The 21,972-nt window shown below is 49.7% G+C and overlaps 1 protein-coding gene across 2 annotated transcripts in view; it reads left to right on the forward strand.

Moving 5' to 3' along the window:
- Nucleotides 1-21,972, forward strand: part of grm7 (glutamate metabotropic receptor 7) — a 145,982-nt gene that overhangs the window by 105,669 nt on the left and 18,341 nt on the right. For both annotated transcript variants that reach the window (XM_087841144.1, XM_087841145.1), the window contains exons 6-8: nt 3,883-4,083; nt 5,299-5,438; nt 19,530-20,465. In XM_087841144.1, the coding sequence (XP_087697270.1) occupies nt 3,883-4,083; nt 5,299-5,438; nt 19,530-20,465 (1,277 nt within the window). The remainder of the gene's footprint in view (nt 1-3,882; nt 4,084-5,298; nt 5,439-19,529; nt 20,466-21,972) is intronic.

A 21,972-nucleotide genomic window follows, 5' to 3' on the forward strand; every position in this document is an offset into this window, starting at 1 on the left:
TCTGTGTGTGTGTGTGAGTCTGTGTGTGTGTGTGTGTGTGTGAGTCTGTGTGTGTGTGTGTGTGTGAGTCTGTGTGTGTGTGTGTGTGTCTGTGTGTGTGTGTGAGTCTGTGTGTGTGTGTGTGTGTGTGTGTGAGCATGTTCTCCTCCAGAGCAGCTTTGCATGACTCACAGCTGGAAATAATCCTTCTTTATGTGACACTGACCCCCGATGCAGCTCCTCACTTCTTCCTCTGTCTGAAACGAGACGTTTTGGCTCCACCCCCTTTAGTGATTGGCTGCTCCTCCAAACAGCAGGTATTGAGAGCATGTGGGTGGGGTTATGGCCTCGATGTCGGCGGGGAGGAAATGAGTCATGCTCGTCCATGAGAGGATACTTTGTGCCGTTTAATTTGTTCATCTTGGCAGCTGTTGGAGATTAAGAGGTCAAATTTACGGAGCGGGATTCCAGGAATCCAGGACAAACATGGCTGTGCTCCAGGTTATAGTCAGATCCACGGAGACCTGAATCTGTTGTAAATGAAGTTTCCCATCATTTCCTCGTCAGCTTTAATTATTTGATCTCAGAGCAAAAGTCGAAGTTCTGATCATTTTGACTTTTTACCTTCATGTTGTAGAATTAAACTTTTATTTATCTCGTTTCTTTACTCTCATTTAAAATGTGTTTATTTTTTTCATTTTTAATCTCCATCATTTTTTGCTGTATTACAAAATGAAGTTTTAATAATTCGCATTGGTAATTAATCATATTGACTCTTTTGTCTTTTTAACTTGCATGCAGTCGTTTTATGTCCCACATTAAATAAATCAAAAGTTTATTACAGCGCAAGAAAAACATTAAACTCTGAAGTTATTGTGTAAAAAAACTCAGTCCTCTATTTTTCCTCTTTCATAAAAATGAATTTTTTACTAAAAATTGAATAATTTTTTCTCCTTATAACTTTCCAGCATTGCAGAAATATAAGAATTATTGAGGTTTTTTATCAAGAAGAAATTTAATCTTGGAGGTTTTTCCTCATTTATTTATTTAAAAACAGGATATTTTCACCCATAATTTTAAACTGTGTGTTGCTTTATTATGTTATAAATATTGCAGTGAGATACAGAAGCAGAGGGCAGCCGAGCTGAGCTGCAGAAGTGCTCGTTGACTGTGAAATCTCTCCTTTAATGACACATTTGGCTGTTTTCTTCTTTCACTGATGTCTTCTTAAAACTGAGATGATGCACAGCAGGACGCTTCCTCCTGGGAACCAGTTTTTTTAAGTGCCTCCAAACATGGTGTTACTACCACAACTAGGGCAATTATTTGTGTTATTAACCCACTTATTCAAACTGCAGGGAGGCGAATTACAGAGCGTGAAAATGAATGTGACATCTGCTTCATATGATTTCATCCTGAGGTCACAGAGCTCCTTCGGATGAGGAGGATTCTTCTCTTTTAGAAATGACTACAGTCCAACTTTAGATCAGAATTCAGCTGTGTTGCTTTTAGTACAGGCAGTGAGAAACGAATACAGAAGCTGGACTTTTCCCCTTTCACTACAGACAGTGAACTAACCACAGACACTGGACTTTCCCACTTTCACTACAGACAGTGAACTAACCACTGACACTGGACTTTTCCACTTTCACTACAGACAGTGAACTAACCACAGACACTGGACTTTTCCACTTTCACTACAGACAGTGAACTAACCACAGACCTGACTTTCCCACTTTCACTACAGACAGTGAACTAACCACAGACCTGACTTTCCCACTTTCACTGCAGACAGTGAACTAACCACAGACCTGACTTTCCCACTTTCACTGCAGACAGTGAACTAACCACAGACACTGGACTTTCCCACTTTCACTACAGACAGTGAACTAACCACAGACACTGGACTTTCCTACTTTCACTACAGACAGTGAACTAACCACAGACCTGACTTTCCCACGTTCACTACAGACAGTGAACTAACCACAGACCTGACTTTCCCACTTTCACTACAGACAGTGAACTAACCACAGACACTGGACTTTCCCACTTTCACTACAGACAGTGAACTAACCACAGACACTGGACTTTCCCACTTTCACTGCAGACAGTGAACTAACCACAGACACTGGACTTTCCCACGTTCACTACAGACAGTGAACTAACCACAGACACTGGACTTTCCCACTTTCACTACAGACAGTGAACTAACCACAGACACTGGACTTTCCCACTTTCACTGCAGACAGTGAACTAACCACAGACACTGGACTTTCCCACGCTCACTACAGACAGTGAACTAACCACAGACCTGACTTTCCCACTTTCTCTACAGACAGTGAACTAACCACTGACACTGGACTTTCCCACTTTCACTGCAGACAGTGAACTAACCACAGACACTGGACTTTCCCACTTTCACTACAGACAGTGAACTAACCACAGACACTGGACTTTCCCACTTTCACTGCAGACAGTGAACTAACCACAGACACTGGACTTTCCCACGTTCACTACAGACAGTGAACTAACCACAGACCTGACTTTCCCACTTTCACTACAGACAGTGAACTAACAACAGACCTGACTTTCCCACTTTCTCTACAGACAGTGAACTAACCACTGACTGGACTTTCCCCTGTTACAGATGTTTGGTTTTGTCAGGCATCTGTTCAGGGTGCAGGTGCATCATGGGTACTGTAGGCGCCTCTCTGGCTCTGATTTTCTTCTTTGAATGGTTTTTGGGGTGAAATGTGGAGCCTGTCGTATGTTTTGGCGTCGCTCTTGTCTCGGACAGCTCCTGAATGGCTCTCTCTCATTAACAGCCTCCGCGTTGTGTTCAGGGACTCCTGCGGCACTAACAGGTGGTTGAAGGCTAACGGCCCGGGGTGAGGACAGCTGCAGGATAACATTGTGCCGGCGGTGCCTCTGAAGGCTGCCGTGCAGATAAGATTGTGCCAGCAGCTCCGGGGTGTGAGGTGGTCCAGAGAGGGACTCCTGTTTATGAGATAACATTGAGCTCGGGTCCCTTTGCCTCTGGCAGATAAATATGGAGGGTTGGAGAGGCGGGGCCTCGGGAGGGTTTAAGAGCAGAGATAGGACGACGTCGTCAGTCTCTGCCTGTGACCACATTATCTGGAAGCCGTGCTATTCGCTGCCGTACGTCTGCCTTCTGGCCATCCTGGGCCTCGCCACCTGTTCCTGAACAGCACAAAGACAGAAGTACAAAGACCGCTACTCCCGAGCTCCTCGCTGGTCAGCTGACGGAGCCGAGCGCTCTGAGTCGCTCTGGGCTGAGACCAAAGATCTGAGCTCCTCAAACAGAGAGAAAAGCACGAAGACAGACGAGCTCAGGACGGAGAGGCCTCAAAGACAAAGACGCGTCCTTTAAACGCGAAGCCAAAGTTTTTCCTTCGCTGGCTGATTAAACTGAGCTGCTGTTACTTTAAAGCTTCCTTCCTGTCATCACAGCAGAGGGAGAGACTGCAGTCACAGTGCTGCCTGTTGGAGGCGTTATGAAAGAGCGTGATCGATAAACATTATTAATACTGACTCAGCCGTGCTCACGGCGCAGCTCCTCGCCCACCATCCTCACCCACCATCCTCACCCACCATCCTCACCCTCAAAGTCCTGCAGTTAACCCACTGTGGTGTATGTTTGTCTCCCTGTGCCATCACACAAACACGTCCAAGTTTGTCTTTGCTAAACTCACCTCTGCTCACTCACTGCAGGTGAAGGTCACAGTGTGTGTGTGTGTGTGTGAGAAACTGCTCATTCATATGTTCTGTAATTGTGTCACCTTCAGCAAAAAACCCAGCGAGCGTCAGCAGCTTCCTGTGTGACCTCTGTGTGACCTCTGTGTGACCTCTGTGTGACCTCTGTGTGACCTCTGTCTCCTTCAGGTCAGGAGCGCATCGGCATCGACTCAAAGTACGAGCAGGAGGGGAAGGTGCAGTTCGTCATCGACGCCGTGTACGCCATGGCCCACGCGCTCCACAACATGCAGCGTGACATGTGTCCCGAGAACTCCGGCATCTGCCCCGAGATGGAGATCGCCGGGGGCAAGAAACTGCTCAAGTACATCCGCAGCGTCAGCTTCAACGGTGAGTGGGCCGATGGCCGCGTCCTTCTGCGGCCCATAAAGCTGCTCGCGCCCTGAGCTCGAGGCCAGAAACACGCTGCTGGTTATAAACGGCTCGTAAACTTCTGTTTTTATCCTCGTCGTAAAATCACGTCTCACAGCGACTCAAACCCGAACACGCATTAATGCTGACGTGCACGCGGGCGGGCGAGAGCGGTCAGTGTGTGTGTGTCTGTGTGTGTGCTGTCCATGGTCCTGAATTTCAGGCTTTGAATCTCTAAAAACAAAGAGTTTGACGTGCAGTTGTGTAGAAGTTGTAGTTGTGTAGAAGTTGCTGTCTGAAAACAGACAAAGCACTGACCTGCAGTTCCTCTGACATCCAGCAGGGGCAGCAGTGAGTCAGTCCCCATAGACTCCCATGTTAAAATAACCATAACAGCCTGATACACAACCTGCTCGGTCTCTGCAGATAATTTAAAGTCTGCATTGTTAGGGGCGTGGCCTCTGTGACTGACAGGTGGATGAGGACACAGGCGGCTATAGCTGTTAGCTAGCTGCTAGCTGTCTACTGGGCTTCACCTAGAGTAGGTGGAGCCTATTGGAGCATGTTTAATGACCTCATCATCACAGAAGACACAGACGTGTGTGCAGACACAAACACGCAACATTTACATTCAAAGTAAAGTCGTGCCTAACAGCTCCAACCAACACGTGTCAAAAGCTTTTATTTTGAAGGTGAATGTTCTTCATTACGTCACTCTTCCAGCTTCCTCCAGTTAGTGAGCGTTTCCATGGAAACTACAGGCGGCCACAGCAATCTGGAAGCCACCGAAGCGATCACAAGGTCACACCTGCTGACAGTCTGCACCTACACCCAGCCTCCAGCCGCTCTGGGAACACGTGTCTCCCACAGCGACCAGTTTTGGAGCTGCTGCGAGTTTATTGGCTGCTGCGAGTTACTCGCGTTTCCTGTTTTTCCTCCATCTGTTCCGTCTGCGTTTGTTTTGACTGTCAGTGGCTCCACACGCCGTTTCGGCAACGGACGCCCTGATTATCAGCACACAACACCTTCTGTGTGGGCCAGCCCAGAATCACACACTGTTATTGGTAATACTGGGTATACTGGTATTACTGGTAATTTACTGTCCTGTAATTGTCTTCCAGCATCTCCGAGGTCATGGCGGCTCATTACTGACCAAACTCATTTAAGGCTGTTTGTCTCTGTTTTCCTCCGCAGGAAGTGCCGGTACGTCGGTGACGTTCAACCGTAACGGCGACGCTCCCGGGCGCTACGACCTGTTCCAGTATCAGTGGAACAACGTGACCGGGCCGGGCTACCGCATGATTGGACAGTGGACGGAGACGCTGCAGCTCCATGTGAGTGAAAAGATGCTGCTGATCTAAACAGACCAGCTGATGTAAGGACTCGTGTTGACCTTTGACCTTTGAAGCACCTTTAAATGACAGGTGACCCCTCAGAGTTCAGCCAGGAGGTTTTTCACGGCTGATTCAGAGTCAGAGAGCAGCGTCGTTCACAGGTGTACATACAGAGAGCTGCCCTCATTGCTTACAGGTGATGTGCTGTAACCCCCCCCCCTTCTGTTTTTTTGATAAGGACGGGATTTGTTGAGTTTGCATCTCACGGCGTGGACCATTCCTGCCTCGCGGGTGGTTTCCGTCTGACTCAGCTGGGACCGCCAGCAGGATTAGCGGGCGCGTTTACACCACATCTGGCCCTGAACACGGGCTAATTGGAGGCTCGTCAGGCAGAGGAGATTATCTGATGCTGTGAGAGGTTTACAAATTTATTAGGCTGAGTCAGCCGCAGCTCGGCGAAGCAGAGGGTACTGCGAAACAGAGAGAGGGAGCAGCGGCGTGGACTCTCTGCTCCACCCACGATGTTTGAGACTTCCTGCTTTGTGTCTGTGTGCTGCCTCAGCCTTTGAGCGTGTCTGGTGTTTTTGGCGATGATGGGTCTCCGTGGTTTTACCTGGAGTGTCTGCTCCTGTGAAAGTCTGGATCAGGACGCAGAGACGTTAAGAAGCACAGAGCAGACACTCAATACTGCTGAGATGAAATACTCAGGGTCAGAGCGCTCGGTCAGGTGTAGTTCCTGAGACCTGGATGGATGGAGGTTTGGATCTGAAACATGTCACAGTTAGGCTGAGTAACCACGATCGCCTCAGTAAACTGCGGGCGCTGGAGACGCTCTGATATGTGACTCGCTCGTTGCACTTCTCGTGATCTGGACAGCCAGCGAGTCTCTTCTTCTTCTGCATTCAGGGCCACGTCTCTGCTTCTTCACAACACTAAATTATTCAGCTGCACAGCCGATGTGGCAGAGCAGGAGCTGCTATTCCTCCGTCCTCGTGTTTGTAACGCTGTGAAGGCGACATCTTACTGATACGCTCGGCTCATTTAATTACTCAGCGTTTTGGCCGTGGATTTTTTTAGATTTGCTCCATCCATCATCTATTTTCCACTTATCCAGGTCAGCCTACGCCAGCGGCCATAGGGTGAGAGGCGGGGCACACCTGGACAGGTCGCCGGTCTGATGCCGGTCAGATTTGTACCAGGGTTGGCTAAAAGCTGCAAGAGTCGCCTTCAAGAGGAGGAGACTTCCAGCATAGACCCCGACTGTGATGGACAGATACAAAGGACAAAGAGGCCACGCCCCTAACAACGCACGCATGTTTCCGCTCACGTTGGTCACGTTTCTGTTCTTTGAAGGTGAAACCGTCTCTGAGTGAAACAACCATTACAAACAAAGTCAAGTAAAAATGGAACAGGGACAAAAATGAGTGAATAACCAAAAAGCTGAATGTGACCGTGATGGGAGGAGCTGGTCGGGTGGATGTTTGGGTGGAGGAAACTCCAGCAGCCAGCAGGACAGGCGTAGAAGCTCCGACACACATTTAAATGTCAGCGTGATCATCAGGAGCTCAGAGTCTGCTGCCCATCAGCGAGGAGGAGGAGGAGGAGGAGGAGGAGGAGGCTCAGCAGCCTGCAGGACCTGTGCTCTCTGCTGAGACATGAAAGACCGAGCTCAGAGTCACCGCCGCCGGTCCTGCCGCCGCCGCCGGCTCCAGGTCACCTTCTTCATGTGGAGACAATTCCTTGGAGACGCCTTTGCTGCTCTTAGAAATCTGTTTGACTTTTCTGATCCGCAGACTCTGAAGGGCGAAGACAGAGCAGCAAATATCAGCAAGAAACATAAATACATGCTCACGCAAAGTTCATGTGTGTACGATAGAATAGAATAGAATAGAATAGAATAGAATATCCTTCAATGGGGAAAGTGACGTGCTCCAGCAGCGACAGGCTCGTGGAGCGTGCAGAGTCACACGAGGACACGTGCACTTATTCAAATACTTTGTTTGCTTGCAGCTTTCAAAGCTGACAGCAGCTGTTTCCTCCAGACTGACACTGCAGTCTGTGTGCTGTTACCATGGTAACCTTCAGCAACATTAAAAGCCCCTCCCTGTGCCGTGGAGGTCCCCTGGGTGACCCCTGACCCCGCTGCAGTACCTGCGCTGTCTGAAGGATCCGAGGTCACGCTGCCGGTGTCTCCTCCCACTGCTCCATGACATCAGAGCGCTGAGCTGCAGCTGATCAGAGAGGCGTCTCCAACCTGGCTGTACTGTGAGGAGTGTCTGCAGCTCCTCCTGGACCTCCTGGACCTCTCTCCTCCTGGACCTCTCTCCTCCTGGACCTCCTGGACCTCTCTCCTCCTGGACCTCCCTCCTCCTGGACCTCTCTCCTCCTGGACCTCCTGGACCTCTCTCCTCCTGGACCTCTCTCCTCCTGGACCTCTCTCCTCCTGGACCTCCTGGACCTCTCTCCTCCTGGACCTCCTGGACCTCTCTCCTCCTGGACCTCGCTCCTCCTGGACCTCTCTCCTCCTGGACCTCCTGGACCTCGCTCCTCCTGGACCTCGCTCCTCCTGGACCTCCTGGACCTCGCTCCTCCTGGACCTCTCTCCTCCTGGACCTCTCTCCTCCTGGACCTCCTGGACCTCGCTCCTCCTGGACCTCCTGGACCTCGCTCCTCCTGGACCTCGCTCCTCCTGGACCTCGCTCCTCCTGGACCTCCTGGACCTCGCTCCTCCTGGACCTCTCTCCTCCTGGACCTCCTGGACCTCTCTCCTCCTGGACCTTGCTCCTCCTGGACCTCGCTCCTCCTGGACCTCCTGGACCTCGCTCCTCCTGGACCTCTCTCCTCCTGGACCTCCTGGACCTCTCTCCTCCTGGACCTCTCTCCTCCTGCACTTCACTTCTCCTGCACCTCTCTCCTCCTGGACCTCTCTCCTCCTGGACCTCTCACCTCCTGGACCTCGCTCCTCCTGGACCTCTCTCCTCCTGGACCTCGCTCCTCCTGGACCTCTCTCCTCCTGGACCTCTCTCCTCCTGGACCTCTCACCTCCTGGACCTCCTGGACCTCTCTCCTCCTGGACCTCGCTCCTCCTGGACCTCTCACCTCCTGGACCTCGCTCCTCCTGGACCTCTCACCTCCTGGACCTCGCTCCTCCTGGACCTCTCTCCTCCTGGACCTCTCACCTCCTGGACCTCCTGGACCTCTCTCCTCCTGGACCTCTCACCTCCTGGACCTCCTGGACCTCTCTCCTCCTGGACCTCTCACCTCCTGGACCTCCTGGACCTCTCTCCTCCTGGACCTCTCACCTCCTGGACCTCCTGGACCTCTCTCCTCCTGGACCTCGCTCCTCCTGGACCTCTCTCCTGCTGGACCTCTCTCCTGCTGGACCTCTCTCCTCCTGGACCTCTCTCCTCCTGGACCTCTCACCTCCTGGACCTCTCTCCTCCTGGACCTCTCTCCTCCTGGACCTCTCACCTCCTGGACCTCCTGGACCTCTCACCTCCTGGACCTCTCTCCTCCTGGACCTCCTGGACCTCGCTCCTCCTGGACCTCTCTCCTCCTGGACCTTTCTCCTCCTGGACCTCTCTCCTCCTGGACCTCTCTCCTCCTGGACCTCCTGGACCTCTCTCCTCCTGGACCTTTCTCCTCCTGGACCTCTCTCCTCCTGGACCTCTCTCCTCCTGGACCTCCTGGACCTCGCTCCTCCTGGACCTCTCACCTCCTGGACCTCTCTCCTCCTGGACCTCTCTCCTCCTGGACCTCTCTCCTCCTGGACCTCTCTCCTGTCCTCACACTGAAGTGGTCACTGAGGAGGGTCTCGGTGAAACGCAGCACCACTTCCTGTTTAAACCCTCAGATGTGGCTGCAGGTGACCAAACTCCTTCAGTGTCTCACACACACAGCTGTGAGGAAGACCTCCTCCTCCTCCTCCTCCTCCCCTTCGGTCGACATGTGCTGGTATCCTGAATGCACAAAGCATCGCTCAGCATGCAGAATCAATTTGGCCCTCTGAGGAGCCCGGGCTAATACACCAGCCGTTTACTGGCGGCTGGAAGAAATTACAAGTGATAAATTGAATTAATCTCAATTGAGGCTGGGAATGGGATGAAACGGGGTCTGTGGCCTGGAGAGGATTAACAGCAGATGTCAGGAGGGAGGAGGGGAGGCGGGAGGAGACGAACAAGGGGAGAAATATTGTCTGTGTCCTGTGGTGTCCTTCCTTTTAATGATTTTAAAAAGCTAATCTTTCCCTCTGTGGGACTCTGAAACAGTGTCAGGAGGCTTACACCCGCATTAAACTGTCCACTGCAGCTGACAGAGCGCAGGTGAGCACACCTGTTAGCAGGAGGGAGGGGTCACCTGCATCCTGGTGACAGCCTCAGCAGGTTTACAGAGCTGTGATTTTTATCAGGACGCCTTTAAAACGTCTCAAATATGAGGTCTCACAGCCAGGTTTTGTTGTCCTGCACAACCATGTCAACCAGCAGTCCAAGCAGACACTCCCACAACTCCCTGCTCCAGCCAATCACACCTTGCCAGTCCAGACGTCTCCACAGAGTGACCGCAGGCTTCCAGGTCAGAAGCTGAGCCTCAGTGCTGTTTGCTGGGAGTGATGCGCTCAGCGGCGAGGACGCTTACACTCTCAGAGTTTTCCTCTGCAGAAATTGTCTTGTGAGTATTTCGCAGTAATAAAAGCAGCACACGTGACACGATGTCTGTTTTAAACCACTTCAAAGATAAAGGACACAGCGGCTCTTCACTTTGTGTCTCAAACGCAGCTAAAAGGAAGATAATTATTCAAATTCCCTGTTTGTTTTTTTCCATCTGCAGCTTTTCTTTGAAGCAGGTCAGACGTGTGTTTGTTCAGCACCTGCATCAAAGAACAAAGGACCTCAATCTCTCACCTGTGGAGGGAAAACGCCGCCCGCGCTCAGCTGATGTACACAGAGCTTTTATTCTGCGCTTTAGAATAATCCCGAGTCGCAGCGGGTCATCGCACACGGCAACGTTTTACACCGCAGTGATGTTGGAGCGCCGAGCGCCGCTGTGAAGTGCAGGAGTGGGAGTCTGATAAAGGCTTAAGTGAGCTGGAGGTGCTTTCCTCGCGGCTTTAAATCAAGTTTAATCCTCGTGCTGTTCACGGACGCCTGTTATCGCTTCGTTAAAGAAAACTTTTAAACTCGCTCTGCAGCTGCAGATTCGTCAACGTTTCTCCGAGCTGCTGCTGTCGGCTCGTGTCGGAGACACTCGGATTTCATTTTCATTTCGGTATTTATTTGTTAATCGGTCCCAGATGGAATCAGAGAGCATGTTTCACTGGAAAATCCTGAATTCCTGTTTGTCACTCCACCTTCATCATCATCACCGTCGATCACCTGGCAGAAGCTCCATGATAGGCTGCTTTACGCAGACACACTGCTGACTCATCAGAGCGTTTCAGGCGTTGTCAGAGTGACAGACGCGCTGAAGCTGGTGACTCCGCCCTCTGTGTGTAAAAACCCTACAGACTACAAACATGTTCGCAGGTTCAGGAAGTGCTACAGGAACCAGCAGCCTGTGTGTCGGCCTGTAAACATGTTGGGGACTGACTCGCTGCTGCCCCTGCTGGACCTTTGTGTGATTACAATGAACATCTGCTCGGCTGTGACTCCTCTGAGCAGTTTTACATGATACGCTGAATCATAATCAGCCCTCTGGATCATTTTTCAGTTTTCCGGGTGAATAATCAACAGAGGCGGGACTGATTTCAGTCAGCAAACTGAGTGCGCTCGCAGAACGTGGCGTGTGGCTGCTGTGTTTGTCACGTGGAGGATGAATGGCGCTGGCATGCCTGTGATCTCGTCTCTGATGAGTTTCCTGTTCTTTGGTCCTTTCAGTTGGTTTCTGTCACTTGAGCACGCCGCTCATCCGCTAACTGCAAACGTTCAGCTGCGCTCGGCCTCACCGGGACCCCGGGGACTTATTTCCTTCTTCATTCAATTAATCAGTTTAATCATGATCCACAGTGACTGAGTTAATGGCTGTGGCTCAATGATGGAAGGAAAGCAGACGGCGTTGGTGAGAGACGGCCTGCTGCCGAGGTTGACTCAGCCGAGAGATGCTGCAGTTTTGACGACTTGCTGTTGGTCAGGAGGGAAAGGATGACTACAGTGTCAGCTGAAGGGAGGAGCAAAGAAAGGAGGGGGAGGGGCATGATTATAATTACAGACAGGAAACCACAGGAAGCAAATACACCTCCAGGAATCTGTGAAGGGAAGAAGAAACACCCAGTGCATCATGGGAATCCCCGGCAGCCTACGTCTATTGCAGCATAACTAAGGGAGGATTCAGGGTCACCTGGTCCAGCCCTAACTATATGCTTTAGCAAAAAGGAAAGTTTGAAGCCTAATCTTGAAAGTAGAGATAGTGTCTGTCTCCTGAATCCAAACTGGAAGCTGGTTCCACAGAAGAGGGGCCTGAAAACTGAAGGCTCTGCCTCCCATTCTACTTTAAATACTCTAGGAACAACAAGTAGGCCTGCAGAGCGAGAGCGAAGTTAAACCGTTTGGTCCTCTGGAGACATCAACAGTGAAGTTCGATGGACTTTGGTTGAGGCGTGTTTCTCTCCGTGTCACTTTAGCCCGGCGTTTGTAAAGTTTTCTATCTGTGAAGCTGTTTCCATGGTTATGGGAGTTCCTGTGCTCTGTGGCGTGGAGAAGGCTCGCTGCGTCCCTCTGCTCTGCTCTGATACCACAGATGGATTCTGCTCGCTTTATCCTGCATATCCATTTAAAGAGACGGCAGCACAACATGAAGGATGAGCTTCCTCACGCTCCGGAGTCGGTTTGATGCTGAATATCGAGGCGGAGGAAATTAGCCTCGGGAGGCGTTTCATGACTGCTCGTTACTAATATTTGGGGGGACGCGAGCCCCTCGTCTCCCGCGGTGCTTGTGCGCCTCGCCATGAACGAAGATGAAAAGAAGGCAGGAAGAGGGAGACGTGTGAGAACAGGGAGGCGGAGCAGACGAGCCCTCTGCGTGCGGGCAGATGGAGGAAAGCGAGACGTGTTTGTGAAGCGGTCGCTGCTGGGCGACCGGCCGACAGCATCCAACACGCAGTCAGGAGGCGAGGAAGCGGGGGGGGGGGGCAATGAAGAATCAGGCCAAAAAAAGGTATCCATGGCAACGGTGCGGAGAGCCCGTCACTGCGTCCCTGGCACAGTGAGACTGGAAGCCCCCCCCCCCAGAGTGTTGATGTGTTATTGGCTCTGCCGGGCGAACAGACGCTGCTGTGACTAACAGCGAGCAGAGAGAGACGCTTCCCCTGCACCGCTCACCTGACCCACACTGACCCGCCTACAACGGCATCACAGCGCCGGCTTATCGACGAGGAGTGTGACAGCAGGCGTGGGAGCAAAGGTCTGCCCGACAGTGATAAGAATAACAGCGAGGGAGGCGCAGGAAGTGTTCACGGAGCTCCTCGGTTTCTTTTTCCATTTTACACCCAGCGAACATTTACTCGCTCGCCTTTTGTCTCCTTGCAAATCTGACCTTTAGTTTCATTTAGAGCAGAAATCTGCAGGCCGGCCTCCGACAGGAGCCAGACGAAGCAAAGCTTCATGACGCCGTCTGCCAGCAGCACATTATCGGTCAGGATCAGCCTCGTCAGCGCTTAACCACGGGCCGAGCATCTCCCCGAGCCCCACAGAGCACAAGTTCTCCTGCAGAGCTCAGCTTCACGTAAAGTTTCAGTGAAGCGGCGTGTTGGACGGCGTGGACACAGGTGCATTTGTAGGTGTTTCCTCTAAAAGTGCAAAGGTTGAGGAGGAGAGTATATAAATGCCAAAAACCCACGTCAGCACTCATTTGTGTCTGAGGTCCTTTCACAGAGGAGGCTTTCATAGCCTTACTCCTTCAGTCTGTTTCTAGTTGTACTGTCATGAACTTTGACCTTTAACCTGCTGACTGAGGCCTGTAGAGTCTCAGATGGAGCTCTTGGGTGATTTGCTGGGACGTTTCTCCTCAGCAACGGTTGGCGTTCAGGTCGGCACGGACGCGGCGGTAATTGCATCCCTTTGCAGAAACATTAGTGCGCCGCCTGATGATGCCGACGGCCCAGAGTCAGATTCTGGCTCCAAACCAGCCGCCTCTCTTTCCTGAAACGTGTTAAAGCTCCACTTCCTCTCTGTCGTATTGGTCAGACGGCGTGTAGAATAATCACCCCCCCACAGGTCTGCTGATTTGTGACCCAGATTGGGCTCATGTGCTCAGAGAGTCACAAATAATCGATTTTGTCCTGCTGGACCGCAGATTTTACGTGCACAGGTCTCACCCTTATTTTTCCAGGTGTGTGAAAGGACACATTACTGGTTCGGGTCGGCGGTATCTAAAGATGGCGTCGAGGATAATTGGGACCTGGGTGACTCGGGGTGTTGGTCGAGTTGGTGGAGCGCTCCTGAGTGCCGTGATGCAGAGAGCTGCAGGAAGCGTAATGAGCAGCGTTGTTCCTGCTGTAACCTTTACGGCGAACACAGTTGTGCTCATTTTATTTCCTGTGTTGGACGAAGCTGTCGGCGTGCCGGCTGAGTTCAGGACCCGGAGACTTAATCAGCTGCTGAGGCTGTGTGGGGGTGGGGGGGCTTTCTCCACCAGCTGTGACACCTCCTCAAAGCTCGGGGTGAATTATTGAACACGCCTCGGCGGCGGGCAGCCCTCCTGACCACTGCGAAGGCCAGAAGACAGATGGCGTTTTCATTTAAATGATTGACCTGCCGCCGCTCGTGGCGTTTTGCATCCCATCCCGTCTGGATTTGTGTTATTAGTGAGGCTGTGAGTCACTCTCTCACGGCGTGCGGAGGAGCTCGTTTCTTTTGTGACGAGTAGGATTTGAACGCCTTCCATGCATTAAACGTGGCGGCGGATTCACCTGCCTGTGAGCTGATGGCGAGGAGGAGCAGCGGGGATTTGTGTCAGCCGGTCATGTAATTCTGATGATGCTTGGCGTGCAGTGAAAAGGTTGGATGGGACGTGGGAGTGATGGATGGATGTGTGGAAGCAAATGCTGATGAATGTAATCGGAATTTCATAATAGGGGAAATGAATTAGGAGACAGGAGCTGTGTGGGAGAGATGCGTTTCCTTTGCTTCGGAGCTGGACCGCCGCCTGTTTACGAGGGGGGGGGGGGATTAGAGGCTGGCTCTGACTGTCAGCTTGGACAGAGACGAGCCAGGCTGTTAGCCCCACGCGGCCTTCCATCCCCGGCTATTCCAGGTCATCCACTCAGCTGTTTGGGGGCGGGCGGGGAGCCGGGGCAACCTGGAGATAACATCCGCTATCGACTCTGGACTTTCTTTCCCGGTGCCGCTGGAACCAAAGGCTCATTGAGATCGGCCTCTGCAGATAATCTGTCTGAGGACGTCCTTAGCGCTCTGTAATGGATCAGCTCTGGGTCACAGCAGCTTTTCAAATCCCTCCAAGTCTTTTTAGATCAGACGGCGAGCAGCTATCTGCCAAATTCATCAGCACACAATAACAAACACACAGCATCCGTCAGGGCTCAGCTCCTTCCAGGGTCTGGGCAGCGTTTCAGGCCTGGAGCTCATTTCCACAGGCTCATCACTTCACACAACAGCGTACTGAACAATACTCAGACACATCTGATCGGGCGCTTTCTTTAAACCTGAAAGAGCGAAAACTCGTTAATAAAACAACATTACACTCACCCCTTCATGCATTAAGTTTCATTTAAGTCACATCAAACAGGCACAGCTGAAATTCAGACTCATGCAGCAGCTGATCTGTATAATTTATTAATAATAATAAGCACATGCAGCTGCACAGCACATACATGTGTATGATTCCCTCAAAGCACCGGCAGACCCAAGTAGTTTTTCCATCACTGGTTTATTTGAAGACGTCTCTCCAAAGCCACTGTGAAAACTACACAGCATTAACAAAATAAAACTCAGCCTAAGACGCTACAAATAACACGTTACAACAAAACCCGATAAATGAATAACTTTCTCGTTGGCTGCATGCTGCAAGAAGGGATTAGTCACCGTTCCTTATCCGGTCGTTCAGTCTGACGTCACTAGCCGTGTCTGGGCCTAAACTCCGCTGCAGGTCCATATATCAAACGATCACTATGGCATTACTGAGAGTTGAAAAACTGTCTAAAGTCTTTCATCTTTAATAAAATGATCAGCGTTCTGCTCTACCAGGTGTAACAATTGAGTTTAACATCCAGGCATCCACGAAAACGGAATTTATGACATTTAACGGAGTTAGCTTGCTAGCAGGAAGTTAGCTCGCTAGCTTCTATCTAAATACAATATAGCATGTCCTGACTGCGGGTTTTGGAAACAAATTCAAACGTACAGCTCTGTTATCACTTCCAACATCAATGAAGACAGAAAACTAAACAGCAGTGACGTTTGTAGGGTTACTGAAGTTTGGCTAGCTGGTATATAATGATGTGCTACGTGACCGCTAGCGACACAGCTATGTTAGCATAATATAAACAAGCTAACTTTTTTTCCACTCGATAAAAGTTAACGTGAGTGTTCTCGGTGGTCAGGAACAAATGTAATCGCATGGCAGGATGCTGTAAAAGGACCAAACTTCAGCCAGGAGAACAACTGAGATAATCCATCCACAATACGAGGTTAGTCATTCATATACTGCTGCATGGGCTGGGCTGTAGTTACATCCTAAGGGTTTAAAAACTGAGCTTAAATAAATGATTAGCGGTAATAAAAGCCGAGGGAGGTCAACAGTGATCACTGACTGTTTTAGGAGCTTTTTGAGATTAAATAGAAGAAAATACAAAACATTAAACATGTTAACAACACAAAAGCATATTAAACACAGACTACTTTCGTCACGTCATCACTTAACGACCGGATAAGAAGGTAGTTAAAGTCCATCCCACTTAATGTGACTTTCAGACCACTTACAGGTGTTTTTTCCCAAAAAGGAAAACCTGCGACTTGTAAGCGAGCTTGACTTTCAAAATAAAAGCACCATGAATGTTTGTAGCTCATCGTTCCCCTCATGGACGGATCGATCAGGTTTTGAGATCCAACCCTGAGCAGGCTTTCTGCGCTAACGCTAGCGCTCCCATTAAAGTGACCAACGATCTGAGTGGATACGATAGATTTGTTCAGGCAGGAAGTGGAAATGCCGGCTGGTCTGGCACATTCCCATCACGCTACATGTGAACCAGTACGAATTACCAACACAGACTTTGTACAGGAACAGTCAGCACGGGGCGGGTCACCAACAACACGCATGTGTTATAGAACATGTGTGTGTGATGAGGAGGTGTGGCCGTTTCCTGTGCAGTCGCAGATGTGCTGTAACTGTGTGAGTTCAAAGGTCAGAGCAGGAAAACACATTTTAGTTTTTTAAAAGATCAGCGACGTATTTTGTGTCTTTGTGTTTTTATCTGATCCACAAAGTCGTCCTGAGCAGTGACACACCTGCTGCTGGCTCAGTATCTGTGTGGGATCATAGGCTCCAATAAAACTTTAGTCGCGCCTTTGCTGCTCACCTGTTTGTGATCTGACACGATGGACACGCGGACCCTAAACACAGCAAACCCTCACGCTGAGGAGACGTGCACTCAGCGGCGCTCGGTCCAGGTGGAATTCATCCATATTGATGTTGCACTAATGCAGCGTCCGTTGCTCATTAGCAGCAGTCAGGCTGTCAAATCAATGTGACTTTTACTGGAGCAGCAAGCGAAGCAAATCGCGCCACACGCTCGGCTATAACTCGATGTCTGACAGCGTGATTAGCTCACAGCATGGCGACGTTGTACCATGCACTCCGAGGTTCAGCTTCACCCACAGGGCAGCATGTTGACAGTCTGTTCTTGGAGGATTGCTCTACAACACTAAACTTTTTTAGGCGCAGCAGGAAGAAAAGATGGTAAGGTAGCATGTTTGGTTTCAGTTTGAGTCGTCGCAGAATGATTTACAGATAAAGACCCGGGCGGCCTCTTTGTTGGGTTAGCAAATACTGTGTAATTACAGTTATGGAGCAGCTGTTTTTATACTTATACTGACCCCCAAATATTGTGGGATTTTACCTTCAACCAAGATCCTTTCCTAAGACAGGTTTCAGGTCTCTAACACTGGCAGGTTATGTCTCGGTGGACAATAATGTCAGCGCATCAACACAAAAAAACACATTGATGATGAGAGTGAAAGACCTAGAGCGCCATCGGTAGAAACCAGCAGAGCCAATGAGCCGCTGCGAGCAGTGGTCAAGATATAAAACATAAATGTAACACCAGTAGACATGTAACACCAGAGACACTGACTGTCACTGAAAGCCTGTGAGCGATGGGTTGTTGGTGTCTTTCTCTGGATGTGGTGCCTTTTTTTGTTGTTGTTTTTTACAGCGCATTGTGTTCTGCGTCCTGATTGGCTGTAGGCCATTGTCACTCTCGTGCCGTGTCTCCTGTCCAGTGCAGAAAGCGTTCAGCTTGTCAAATTTAAATCTTCGATGCTAGCAGTGTGACTCTGAAGTGCTGCATGTTTGTAAGTTTTCTCCCCAACAAACAACAATGTCGATGAAACGTTTGCTCCGTCAAAGTCTCCTGCAGTAGGAAGATGCTAACCATCGCACAAAGGTTTGGACTAAAGGAAGGTAGAAGTTACCGTATTTTCCGGATTATAAGGCACATTAAGCGAAACCAAACAGTCAGATAAGTCTTTACTCAGCTCATTCTTCTGCTTCCTCCACTTCCATTGATTCATTAGTGATTCATTAATGTTGAATTCTCTGGCAGCGGCTCTATTGCATGTTCTGGACCTGAAAACAGGGTTTGATCTTTGGTTTCATCCTATAATACTGAACTTTCTATGAAGGTTTGAACTTTGAGAGTTTAAACAAGAGAGAAAAGTGTGAAAATGTTCACGCCTGTCTGAGAAAAGTGTATAAAGTGTGCAGTGAGGGGTTTTCAAAACATCTATAATAATTGTAAAAAATAAAGCTTCGTGGATTTCACCTATCGTGGGTTTAGAACGAGGGAAGACTGTAGTGCTCTAAGCACAGGTGTCGAACTCCAGGCCTTTAAGGGCCGGTGTCCTGCAGGTTTTAGATGTGTCCTTGATCCAACACAGCTGATTTAAATGGCTAAATGACCTCCTCAACATGTCCTGAAGTTCTCCAGAGGCCTGGTAATGAACTCAGGGTGAGACCTAAAACCTGCAGGAAACCGGCCCTCGAGGCCTGCAGTTCGACACCCCTGCTCTAAGCCATCGGCGTGAGTAACAGGCAGAACAATTACATTCTCTTCCACCAGAGGGCAGTACAACTATCTGCTCTAATTAAATGGGTTGCCAACTGCCAGTAAAACAGAAGAAGATGAAGAAGAAATTACAAAATCGTCATGCTGTGAGACGACGCAGTGCGTAATAGCGTGATCCCAGATAAATGTTTGAAAAGAAAAAGTAGCCTGTGAGACCTGGTCCTGGAGAAAACTGCGGCCCAGATGAAGGCCGTAGCACGAGCAGTGAAAGCAAAGCAAAAAAGGTGTCCTGGGGACAAACCGAGGCTGGTGAGAAAACGATCAATATGATTTTTGTGACATTTTGCTTCTGTGGTGCGTGGTGTGGTTTGTCTAATGTGAAATATGTGCCGTGGCTCCAAAAGGGAAGCACTGGTCTAAACCGGCGGTCCCCAACCTTGTTTGCGCCACGGACCAGTTTATGTCCACCAATATTTTCACGGACCGGCCTTTAAGGTGTCGCGAATACAACAAATACAATACAACAAAATAAAACCAGTACCAAAAAAAGAAAGATTTATTCATAACACAGGAACAGACCCAGGGAAACAGAGTTAACAATAACCCTGAACACCATTTTACACCCAAGCCTCAACTCTCGCGGCCAGGCACCAAACGACTCACGGACTGACACCGGTCCGTGGCCCAGGGGTTGGGCACCGCTGGTCTAAACTACCTATCTGGTACTCCACCTGCCTCCTGACCTGAGAAAATGACCCTGTGCTACAACATGAAGGGAAGCGGTTTCTGATGAGTTGGAGTGAGAATATGTTGGGGCGCTGATCTAACCATTCACTGTCTCCATGCTCTCTCTGCAGAAGGAGGACATGCAGTGGCCTCGAGCAGAGCAGGAGGTTCCCACCTCCGTGTGCAGCCTTCCCTGTAAAACCGGCGAGAGGAAGAAGGTGGTGAAAGGCATGCCCTGCTGCTGGCACTGCGAGCCCTGCGACGGATACCAGTTCCAGCCTGACGAGTTCACTTGCAAGCTGTGCTCCTACAACATGAGGCCCAGCGCCAACCGCACGTTCTGCCAGCCCATCCCCATCACAAAGCTGGAGTGGCACTCGCCCTGGGCGGTGATTCCGGTTTTCTTGGCAATGCTGGGCATCATCGCGACGATCTTCGTCATGGCTACGTTCATACGGTACAACGACACGCCGATCGTCCGGGCATCTGGCAGGGAGCTGAGTTACGTCCTCCTGACTGGGATATTTCTGTGCTACATCATCACGTTCCTCATGATCGCCAAGCCAGATGTCGGCGTGTGCTCGTTCAGAAGGATTTTCCTCGGTCTGGGGATGTGCATCAGCTACGCCGCCCTCCTCACCAAAACCAACCGCATCTACCGAATCTTCGAGCAGGGCAAGAAGTCTGTGACGCCGCCGAGGCTGATCAGTCCCACCTCGCAGCTCGCTATCACCTCCAGCCTCATCTCGGTCCAGCTGTTAGGGGTGTTAATCTGGTTCGGGGTGGACCCGCCCAACACCATCATAGACTACGACGAGCAGAAGACCTTCAACCCCGATCTGGCTCGAGGGGTGTTGAAATGCGACATCACGGATCTCCAGATTATCTGCTCGTTGGGTTACAGCATCTTACTGATGGTGACGTGTACTGTTTACGCCATAAAGACCCGCGGCGTCCCGGAGAACTTTAACGAGGCCAAGCCCATCGGCTTCACCATGTACACCACCTGCATCGTGTGGCTCGCCTTCATCCCCATCTTCTTTGGCACGGCGCAGTCGGCAGAAAAGGTAAGACTGACTTACAGTTTTTGATGTTTTAATTTGTGAAAATATTGGTGATGAAGTTTCTGCGTCATGTTAACTCTGCCAACATCAGCAGCTTGGTACCAACCAATAACATCTCCACAGGGGATCAACCCCAAGTCTCCTGGCTGAAAGTGTGACTGATACGTGCAAGCTGCACTTTTCGTTCTTTTGGAGTGAATAATGAATCACATATATGTATATATATATATATTAGGAGTGCAACAATACTCGTATCGATATTGAACCGTTCGATACAGTGCTTTCGGTTCGGTACGCATATGTATCGAACAATACAACATTTTTAATTTATTTTATCAACTTTCCTTCTGATGGTGCTGTCTGTGTTGAGCGCTCAGTGGATCTGCGCTTGACAGTGCAGCCTAGGCGGAGTAGTCGAACGCAGATTCACTGAGCGCAGCACAAGCTAGCAGACAGAAGCTAAGCTCGTTGCAACATGGCAAATTGAACCTCCCCCACCCTCATTCAGATCTGGCGTTTGGAACTATTTTGGTCTTCATGTGACGTATGACCCTGAAGGTAAGCACGTCATGGACTAAAGTAAAACAGTATGTTGGATGTGCCACGCAATGCTCAATTACATTGGTGGGAACTAGTGTGTTAGCGCAGTTAGCTCGTTAACGTGTTGACGTGGGGGGCGGGGCGATCCGCGGTAGCTCGTTAACGGAGACTTGCCGTGTTGTGGCGTTAACGTCATTTCAGATTAACGCTGACAGCACTAGTGGGAACACAACGAATATGACTGCACATTTACTCCGACATCATCCTCGTGCAAAGACAAGTGGAAGCAGACAAAAACAACAAGCACGCATGCTACAAACTTTACCCGAGTCATTTAGACAGCCGTTAGCACATGATTCTCCTTATGGGGACCTGATATGTTTAATATGCTGCTGAGAATATAGCCCAGAAGAAGCGTATAGTAGAGCTTTTATTTTGGAAAGAGACATTTCTCTGTAATAAACTCTCTTTTCCAAAGATGAGTGATTTCTCCATCAGATAGATTTATTATTTTTATTACTTTGTTGTTTCAGCAACATTAAATTTGAAAACTGTACTTTTGAGTTAAAATATATATTTATAATGTTAATAAATTACAAATTAAAAAGGCATGAACATTTTTTTGTATTGAAAAAATATCGAACGGTGAATTTTGTGCATCGTTGCCCCCCTAATATATATATATATATATATATATATATATATGAGGTATAGGTAATAAGTATAAGTATTTGATCAGCCTGTGATTTTGCAAGTTCTCTTGCGTAGAGATCATGGGGGGGTCTACAGTTTTCAGCACAGGTGCATTTCCACTGTGAGAGACAGAATCTAAAAAGAAAACTCCGTAAATCACATTGTATGATTTTTGAACAATGTGATTTATGTATACATATTGTTTGTTAACAGTCCGAATGGCCCAGTGGAAGAAGCTGTTAGTGAGTCTGCAGCTGTGGGACCTGATTGAGCTGAA

The sequence above is a fragment of the Neolamprologus brichardi genome, chromosome 5, assembly GCF_056152115.1.
Source record: "Neolamprologus brichardi isolate AB-2024 chromosome 5, ASM5615211v1, whole genome shotgun sequence".
Lineage (NCBI taxonomy): Eukaryota > Metazoa > Chordata > Actinopteri > Cichliformes > Cichlidae > Neolamprologus > Neolamprologus brichardi.